The 10,161-nt window shown below is 36.3% G+C and overlaps 1 protein-coding gene across 1 annotated transcript; it reads left to right on the forward strand.

The window, feature by feature from the left end:
- The first annotated feature begins 5,383 nt into the window (after positions 1 to 5,383).
- On the forward strand, positions 5,384 to 9,939 carry LOC148790349 (uncharacterized). The gene is made up of 4 exons (XM_088892184.1): positions 5,384 to 6,164; positions 6,262 to 6,360; positions 9,057 to 9,112; positions 9,234 to 9,939. The coding sequence occupies exons 1-4, from the start codon at positions 6,117 to 6,119 to the stop codon at positions 9,292 to 9,294; spliced, it is 264 nt and encodes an 87-aa protein (XP_088748310.1). The 5' UTR covers positions 5,384 to 6,116; the 3' UTR covers positions 9,295 to 9,939.
- Positions 9,940 to 10,161: the final 222 nt, after the last annotated feature.

The following is a 10,161-nucleotide window of genomic DNA, read 5'->3' on the forward strand; positions in this document are numbered from 1 at the left end:
CATCAATTCACGGTCAGGATGCATTCCCCCTGTACTTTGGGGCTATAAAATTCTGATCTGGGCTGATTGGTCATTCTCCCTACAATATATATATGGGAATACCTGCTAACACATGTCTTATCAAAATCAATTTTCCACCTGTGGCTAGACATTTACTCTTCTTTTGCCACCAGCTGTGAAAAGTGAACTGTTTTGAGCCTCCCCTTAATTTATAATCGGAACCCCTAAATAAGTGAATGGGAAACCTTTATGAGAAAATCCTGTAATTCTTGTAATAATTTGAATTCGGGCTGGAGTTGCTTGGACTGAGGTGAAAAAAACAACTTTTTTTCTTATTGATCAACTGTCCTGAGGTTCTTTCATATTTATGGAGAACTGTCAAAAATATGAAATATGCAACAAAAGCTAGTCAAAGACAATCTCGTGGCACCAAATTAGCAAACATATGAAACCATGCACCAAGCCAAGTGAGGTCTAGTAGTAGAGGACCTCATAGGAAAGGGGATCTTGCAAGAGAAAAACATGTATGTGCTTACCCCATGAGCGTAATATGATGAGGTGAGGTCGATAATGAGGCAATCTCGCTAATTGATTGTACTTTTTAGAGGTCTAAATCTGAAAATGCTACTTTTGAGACCTCACTCCTTGTTTGGTTGTACCTCTTAAATTGGGTCTGAAACTGATTTTCAGATCTGAAAATCATAGACCTTGGGCTGGCTCTTAATGCGCTCAGACGTGTTTCAAAGCCGGCCCAATGTCCAAAATATCCTTACAAGTTTTCGTAAGTGACCCGAGTTACCCCTGATACCCCCAAACCCAAAAAACCTAAACATTCGACCTCTCTTTCTCTCTCGCTCTCTCTCTCTCTCCACCTTGTCTTCCTGCCACCACCACTACAAGTTGTAGCGGCAACTCTCTCTCTCTCTCTCTCTCTCTTCGCCCTATCTTTCCACCATCGCCGTTGCAACTTGCAGCGGTGGCTCTCTCTCCCCATCTTCTCTTGCTCTCTCTCTCTCTCTCTCTCTCTTCGCCCTATCTTCCCACCATCGCGTTGCAACTTGCAGCGGTGGCTCTCTCTCCCCATCTTCTCTTGCTCTCTCTCTCTCTCTCTCTTTGCCCTGTATTCCCATCGCTGCAACTTGCAACGACGACTCTCTCTCCCCTGTCTTCTCTCACTCCTGCTCTCTCTCTCTCTCTCTTTGCCCTGTATTCCCACCACCGCCGTTGCAACTAGTAATGGTGACTCTCTCTCTCCCCTCTCTCTCTCTCTCTCTCTCTCTCTCTCTCTCTCCCCTGTCTTCATTCATTCACTCTCTCTCTCTCCCTCCCTTGTCTTCCCACCACCGCCACCGCTGTTGTCTTCTCTCTCCCCCAACGACGGCTCTCTCTCTCTCCCCCTTATCTTCCCACCATCGTCGCTGCCTCTGCAACAAGTAGTAGTAGTGGTTCGGTACTTTGGTGAATAATAATAATGCTTTTATTAATTATTAATTATAAATCTTTTTTATTAATTATTTTTTTTTATTTTTTATTAAACATTAATTATTTTTTATTAAATTTACTTTTGTTATTTATTATTTATTAATTATTTTTATTAACTAGTACTTTTTAATTATTTCATTAATTTTTAAAAATTATTTTAATTTTTATTTGTGTAAATTATTAATTAGTAATTATGAATCATTTTAATATTTTTATAATCATTAATTATTTTTTTTAATTTTAATCATTTCATTTATTAATTAGTAATTATTAATTTATTATTTATTATTTGTATTATTTCAATATTATTTTGAGGTTCAAAATTATTTTTTATGAGATAATGTAAATTGAATTCAACATTTCCAAATTGTATGTTTTAGCGGTAAAATAGTAAAATCAGTAAATTTCAGATGGTAAAGGGTTGATCCAACACAAACAAACTTTTGGATTCAGATCCTCTAAAAAGTAGAAAAGCAACTATGCCTCTTTCCAGTTTTCAGACACATTTAATATCCTTTTAACTTTTTAGATATGAATTTTCAGATTTATCAAATGCCACCTTACTATCTTTCTAATCACCTAAAACCTAGCTCTTCTCATCCCTAGGCTACCTTTCCAACTTCAAGATCAACATACCATCCTCATCCGATAGGATTACACATACAAGTCAGTTTTATGTCTCAGAAAATAATTGATCTCAAACTAATTTGAAATCTATTGTGAGAAGAGTTAGGTATTCATCTAAGAATATCTTTAAAGTATTTACTCTACAAATGGGCCCAATATTTATTACATTTTATGTTTAAACTCTGCCACCCCTCAAATCTCAAAACCTTTGGTCTTAAGAGAGATGTGTCCATTAGGCTATTGGGCATAATAAACAGTTGCAACATAATCTCTTTGCCATTAATACCCAACGTGAGAACAAAGGAAGGACTTATTCCCTACTATTGCAAAAGTTAGTTTTAAGTTTCCAACCATGCTGAATTCCAAGAAATCATTGATCTCAAACTAATTTGAAATATATTATCAGAGAAAACATCTCCTAAGTATTCACTCTGTTTGACAATAATAGATCCTATCACAATGATCATTAGCTAAAATCCCTTATTTATTATTATAATATACCTAAGTATAACCCCGAAAGGATCTCACTAGTTAACATATCAAGAGTAGATAACCCTATGGTCTAATAGAGTACCATTATCCAGAGTTTTATGTAATAATCTAGAGATTCCACCAATCATAAAGTCGAGGAATCATCCAAAATGATCCAATTCAACATTTTATAAATACCCACACTGATGCTATGGGTTTGACCCTAGCAATTGAGATAAAATGCTCCTTCTCATGGGGCAATCTTAGTGTGTCAACCTTGTCAGGATAAATTTCCCAAGTCTATCCTTTGTTTGAGAACATTTTGATAACATACTGATTACAATGACAATACACAAAAGCTTACCTAGTGACACATGTAAATGTATAAGAAACTAAACTTTCGTTCATAATAAATGTAGTTTACAAACATATTGGACTTTAAGGACATACACTAACCAGTAATAACAATGAATTTCTAGATTCACAGATTTATCAAAATCAAGTTAGTTGGTAAAGGAAAAGATTCAAATTCTTTTTGATTGATGCAACCATGGGATTCAGATGTATCACAAAATACCAAAAAAGAAGAAAAATCATGAAAAGCCTTTTACTTGCTAATGGAGGACGGTTTGACCCGACCTATGAAACGATGACACATGGACACTGACTCAGCGCAAGCAACAGCTCAACACTATAGCCTAGTGATGGGCCCATAAAGCAGCTCGCTATATCGTAGCCCACAACAGGAGAAGCTCGCCACGACGCGAGCTCCGGGTTCCCCGAGCTACCTTTGAAGGAATACCCCGAGGCAACTTTAGCTCGTGAATGAGCCGCCTGGCCTACACCCCCTCCCCAGGGCTAAGGCACCCCGAGCTGCCTCCGAGCTCGGGGTCCCCTGACCTTTCCTAATACCCAAGCTCCTCCCAGTGGACCTCGATTCACTCCCAGATAGGAACACACCGATCCGCCTATAAACACCCGAGGTGAAGACACCTCGGGCCAGACAGCTCGGCTTAGCTTGCCACAGGTGGCTCGCCGCTTACGAGCTAGCCCGGCATAGGGTAACTCGTGAAAGGGTAGTTCGGCTTATCACAGGAAGATCTCCTGCCCGACCATTGTACCCGACAAATCTGGGGACAACGGCCATGTTCCTCGTCAGACAGCATCGTGCCTGCCACCTTTAGAAGGTGCCTTACACCTGACAAGCACGTACCCTGCGGTGACAGCCCCGTGCGTGCCACCTCAGCCCTGCCATTAACGGCTGCGGCAAGTTGACAGTGGCGGTTATACCCGCCCTGTCAGAAGCCAAGGGGCAAGAGGCAACGGATTTCAGCTATAAGGGACTTAATATCAAGGAGGACAGGTATGATCGTTATCATCTTCTACACCTACGCTATTTGCACTCTTAGCCTTCGTCTTCTCCTACAGAGTACTAACTTAAGCATCGGAGTGTTCCTGCCGGGTAAGCCCCCGGGGATTCTTCTTCTTCTCCATCTCAGATATCTTCCAGGAGCCACATGAGTGCCAGCTAGGAGTGACCGGATTGCGCTCCATCACTTGCCTTGCTTCTACTGTTTTTTCTGGGAGATGTCAGGAATTACTTGTATCTCATTCCTAGTAGCAGGACATAACAGTCTTATTTATCTCATTAAAATAAAAATAAACACCCAATACACCTATTTTCTTTAAAGTAGAGATAAATAAAAACATTAAAATTTGAAATATAAGTGAGACTCGTTTCATTAACTCTTAAAACAGAGATAGCTGTTTTGGGGATGTTGATCAAAAACATATTGTCCTTGATGGTGCTCTCAGATGCTGATTGATGGTGGTCTGCCAACGGCCAGATGGTTCAAAAATTCTATGGCTATACGGCCAGGTTTGAAGCAACAAATCTAAGAACAATGGTAAGAGAATAGGAAACAGTCATGAGAGAATGAGATGAAATAACAATAAATCTTTGTAGCAAGATAGGAAAATAGAAAAGACAAAAAAAAAACACCAAAATTATCAGGTATTATACAAGAAAAACTGCTTCAATTTGTAGCAAGCTAGAGAAGCAATGGGAGGCGATGGTTAGCAACAGGGAAAAAGAGGGTTTGAAGAAGAAATCTTCTAATTTCTAAGAAAATTACTATATTAAACCTCTCAAGTGTTCAACCAAGCACACGTATCCAAAATATTAAAACATCAAAACCCATGTTTATCTTAGAATTGGTTTCTTAGAAGTGAAAACTTTTCACTTTTGAGAATTAAGCCGTTGGACCACATTTTCTATTTAGAATAGAATGACTTTCACTGTAAATGGCTATCCAAACATCATAGTCGTTGCACCATTGCCATAGTTGATAATGATATGTACTCAATCTGAGAGGTGGGGTTCAATTAGGGCAAAACTTATGGCAGCCTTGGTGAATTTAAAGCTATGGAAATGAATATAGTGAAACTAATCATTGAAGGGAACTCCAAGGTTTTGTTAAGTTGGTTGAGAATGAACAGAATACCTTGTAGAAGTATAGAAACGAGCTAAAATGAATTAAATGATTTTTAAGAAACACTCTGGCAACGATCCAATGGGTCACTTGAACTAAGTTGTTTTGGGCTCAATTGTATTTGAAAGTATTCTGGGGAGAATAAATCACCCGCGAAATGTAAAAGTATTGTAATAGATGTTGGCATCACCACAAGAAAAATGATCTAAACCGGCGGTCTTTAAGGATCACCGCTATAGATATAGCTGAGCTGCCGTTCCTCCAAAGACTGCCGCCTAGAAAACTAAAATAAAGAAAATAAAAATCTGGGCGGCGGTTTTTGATAACAAACACAACACTTTTTCATTTGAAAAGTCCGGTCTAAATAGTTGGCCTCTTGCATTTGAGAGAGGGAGGGAGACAGAAAGCAGAACGCCAAAAACACTCCCACCTCTTTCTACTTCGTGCATTCAATTGAGAAAAACTCTGACGTAGAAGGAAAAGGGAAGGATTTTTCTTCTTCTTCTTCTTTCTCCCATTCTAGGGCATCAATCAATGAAATTGAAAAGTGTTTTCTTTAGGGCTTGATCGAAGGTGCCATTCATGCAATCTCTGAACCATTTATTGCCGCTGAAGGGTTCAACCTTCTCCCTCTAGCTAGGATGTCCACAAGGAACTGGTCGATTGAGAAACCCAACTGAATGAGTTGTTCATCTGTGTGGTCTAGGATCTAGCCTCCCTTATCTAGTTCCTGAACTGCCTTGAATCATCGAAAGATTTGAGCATCTGCCCTATGACCAGATAAGAGTCTCCCTCAACCTTGATTCTTTTTGCCAGTAACCCTTTGAGGAAACCAGTTTTTTGGTCTTTAATCTTTGGCTCTAAGCATTGAAGGTTATTCTGTTTTTCTCTATTTACCTCACTTGCATAAAAAATGCATGAGTAAATCAATCAATTGATCGGCGAAATTATACTGCAACAAAATCTGGTGTTGAACCATCAGATTATGTAGAACTTGCAAAACATGTTAAGCTTGGTTGCCCAAATCTCGAATTTCCAGGCCTAATGATAATAGGAATGCCGGACTACACATCAACACCAGAAAACTTTAAGGTAATAATTTTGGAATATGCATTTTACTCAATTTTAATGCTTTATTGTTATTTTAATTTCGTTTGTCTAATTGCTTGTTTATGTCACGGTGAGACAGACATTATCAAACTGCAGGATTGAGGTATGCAAAGTACTTGGAATAGCAGAGGAGCAATGCGAGTTGTCAATGGGGATGTCTGGTGACTTCGAGCAAGTAGTAAGGGATATAACTTTTAATTTTGAAACTTAAATACCAACCAGTGGCTATAATTCTGATTTTCAGCCACTTTGTCAAACTTAAAGGAAGATATTAATTAAAACATGAAATTGAAATTAGATACTATCCTTACAGATTAGTTGCAATAGGTCTTGCCTTTTCAATATTATCATAATGTGATATTTTGCTTACAAAGAGAAAGCATCAAAAGTATGAAATCCGAGATGTATAAAAAGAGTATATGGATAAATTGTTAGCTAGTCTCTATCAGTCTCTCTCTACCATTTAATTTCCCATGGACTACATGCTTGTATCATGAACATTATCCTTGATATTAGTAAAGCTTATCCTATTTGATCAGGGGGAAAAGGATCAGTAGTATAACATACTTTACTAGCTTCCTGAGGATTTTGATCCTCACTGAGTTAGATTGTTTCAGTGAAAGCACATTTGTCAATTGTACCTGAAGAAACAACAATAAGATTAACTGTTGTCGAGCATTTGTAAAAATAGAAGTATTTGAACAAGAGCTCTCAGCCATTAAATATGTTTGAGATTGGGGTTTGGTGTTAGCTGGTCTCCACTGATGGTATATGGAAGGTGGGTCTGGGTGCTATTAGAATTGAAAATTGTTGAGTCTTCTAGTGTGTATCATGGACATGTGGTTTGATTCAACGCTGATGCCATTTTAACTGTATGGTTGTCTCAATGAGTATCAGTCAGGGGCTAAGGATTAGAACTTTTTATCTCTTTTGCAAATTGAAATGGGAAGTACCAATGTGAGAATATGATCAACCATAGTTGGACCATGGGAGTAGCCAATGAAACAGGCAAACTAAGCATGTTAGAAGTCTGATGCTCATCCCCAAAGAGTGATTTTGTACCTATTTAGAAGTCTTAAGCATGGTGATTTTGCACCTAATTTATTTTAGACAAACTAGTGGAAAATGATTTAAACACAGGGTCCCTTTCATGTAGCTAACAATGGGTATGATATTAAACAAATTGGAATGGCGAAGTGGGATTCATGAAGCTGACTCATATGGTTGGGACAAGGCTTAGATGAGAATAATAAACTAATGGAAAATATTTCTAATCTGAGCATTGTACATTTGTAGATCTGATGTAGGATCTATTGGACCAAAATCCAACTTGATTAATTGGATCACCTCTAACCATCAAATTGATGGATGATTTTTCAAAGAATTTCATCCTAGTTTTTTAACCATTTAAAAAAGATTCAATAACATTATTATTTAATCTAATTGACTTTTTTAGTGTAAAATTGCCTAATATATAATCTAAACAACTAAATGTTTAATATTAGTAAAAACCTAAGATCGCCACCCATTCACCTTACACATAAGGCAAGGAAAAGACTTAAAAATATTTTATAAACATATGAACAAGGAAAGGTTACAACATTGTGATTTGTTTTGTGTTCTACATCTATCTATATCTATTTTATATTCTACATTTATCTTTCTAATTTTATTTTCTTTATTTTTTTGCTAGGGGAAACAGGATACTTTCTTTTATTGATAAACAACAAAGTGTTTGAATAGGGACAAGTTTACAATTTTAGCCATTCTATATTCTTCTATACTCATTTATATTTACTCTAGCAATACAAACCATTCAACTTTTCACTGTTAATTTTATCAATCTATTAATTAGACAGTTTTCATTTTTACCCCAAAAATCCATCAAGTGAAATATATTTTTAAAAGTAGGATATTACACTAAGAATAGTCTATGATCTATACCTATATTCCTTGTGCTTGGTGAGTTTGTGCATACCAATCATATATTTTTCCCTTCTATTATTTGATTTTTTGCTTTTGTAATTATTTGAAATTTTATTTTAATTAGATACCATTGGTATATAATACAAATCAACACATGAACAAAAGTTGCCTTTTAGTATAGTTTCTTGCATGAACATTCTCAAAACTGTGTTTATGATCTAAAGAAATGTTAGTTATAATATCACAAAGAAGTATTTATAATCAACATATCCCACTTTATAGTGGCTTATGGAGTCTAGTTCAAAGTCTATAGTGCTACTGGTAAGTAATGCTTCCATGACTAAAATACAGTCACCATTGTATCTTGGTTCTTGGGAGAGAGGTCATTTGTTCAGGGTCCCTTTCATCCAAGCCCAAAGGATTCCTCATGTTGAGACTCCAAAGATGTGAGTAAAAAAAGGAACTAATCTATTTCCTTATCAGAATTATAGAATAAACAAACATGTTTAAGATGGTTTTGTAGTTTTAATGTATTTTTATATTTAGTAATTACTAGATGTTATTATGTTCTTAGATTTTGAGTTCCAAACTTCAGTAGAGACGCTTATCTAGACTCTATAGAGAGTTAAAATAGAATTATATAATATATGTATACCTACATCCATCTGTTTCTGAAATGGTTGCTTTGCTAGTTTAACCATTTCAGTGAATGGGCCACCTTTCGCTGTTACACCTCCGGTTTTGTTCAGAGACATATATTAGTTGTCATGGTCCCCAATCCACTAATAAAATAATAGAAAAATGTGAATGAAAAGGACTAGGACATTGTGGAACCATGCATTAATAATTTATTTTACTTAATTTGTTCGTTTGGTTGGTCTTAGTCGATAAGTTTGATGTTTGTTCATTTTTACCAATTTTCTTCTCTACTTTCTCTCTTCATTTTAGCTTGCAGGTCTGTGTCTAAGTGATTGCTTGATCCCAGATGGATTGAATAATCCCAGGTAACATGAAATAGTTCTATTGAGTAGACATTGCCTGGAATTAAACTTTGATATTTATTTCTTCTATGTCTGAGTCTCCTAAGGGGAGGATAACCTAAGCCTAAGATCCATCTTTTGACAGGAATTGTGGCCATCTGGTCCAGTGGATTCTTGAGTGGGCATTTTCATCAATGCAACTATGATAAGGACAATAAATTAGAGAAACTTCTAGGGGTATTTGCCAATGTGCATGCTGCCACGTCAACAAACCAACCACTTCTTTTCAAACAAAATCATGCATATTGGTGAATATCCCCTTAGTTAATAGAAGTGGCTCTAATGTGCCACATCAACAAAGATATTTTCTAGTTGTCATTTTCTAAACCATTGCCTAAACCATGATTTTCATTTCTTTTGCTCTTATCTAACATATATGGTAGTTCTTCTCTAAAGTTGTAAAAGAATGTGCTATTGTATTTGATGATTCTAAAGGCTTATTGTCTTTGTTTTATCTTTTTCTTTATAGAAGAGTTGGTATCTAGGATAGTCCTTTTACCTTTTAGTCATAACTTCTAATTTTCTTTTTCTTCTATATAGAGACTCTTCCTACTAAGATCACATCCCCAACAAAAACTATTATAGAGGGCTACAGTTGTCAAATGCATGAATACTATGGCTATTTTGTTACCTTTACCACTTGTCTTGTTTTCTTCCTTACAATGGTTGTATTTAGGATTACTTGTTAATACTAATCAAGTAATCAAAGAGCATACACTGTCAAATGTGCACCATGGTGATTCTTTGCCTTTACAAGAATTTTGGGAAATCAATTTAGTGACCTCATCCATTAAAACTAGAGTGTTGTGTATCTCGAAGATGACAATTCTTTTATAAAAAATGTCATGTCATTTTTGTCTATCTTTGTGGTTAAAATACTTCAATATAAATTCTAATATTTATATATTATGATTTGCAGGTTTAACCATTATGTTAAGTAGATTTGCATCGGAAGATGTGCTGCAATATTCAACAATGATTTGCATTGGAAAATGTGCTACATTATTCAACAA

The sequence above is a fragment of the Nelumbo nucifera genome, chromosome 7 (genome assembly GCF_055504915.1).
Source record: "Nelumbo nucifera cultivar China Antique chromosome 7, China Antique-T2T, whole genome shotgun sequence".
NCBI lineage: Eukaryota > Viridiplantae > Streptophyta > Magnoliopsida > Proteales > Nelumbonaceae > Nelumbo > Nelumbo nucifera.

Excerpts from the sequence above, each read along its gene's own strand:
- LOC148790349 (XM_088892184.1), top strand. The coding sequence starts at position 6,117 with ATGATAATAGGAATGCCGGACTACACATCAACACCAGAAAACTTTAAG. Across the intron at positions 6,165-6,261 it reads CAACACCAGAAAACTTTAAG|ACATTATCAAACTGCAGGAT; the intron begins GTAATAATTTTG and ends ACGGTGAGACAG. Across the intron at positions 9,113-9,233 it reads GATGGATTGAATAATCCCAG|GAATTGTGGCCATCTGGTCC; the intron begins GTAACATGAAAT and ends ATCTTTTGACAG.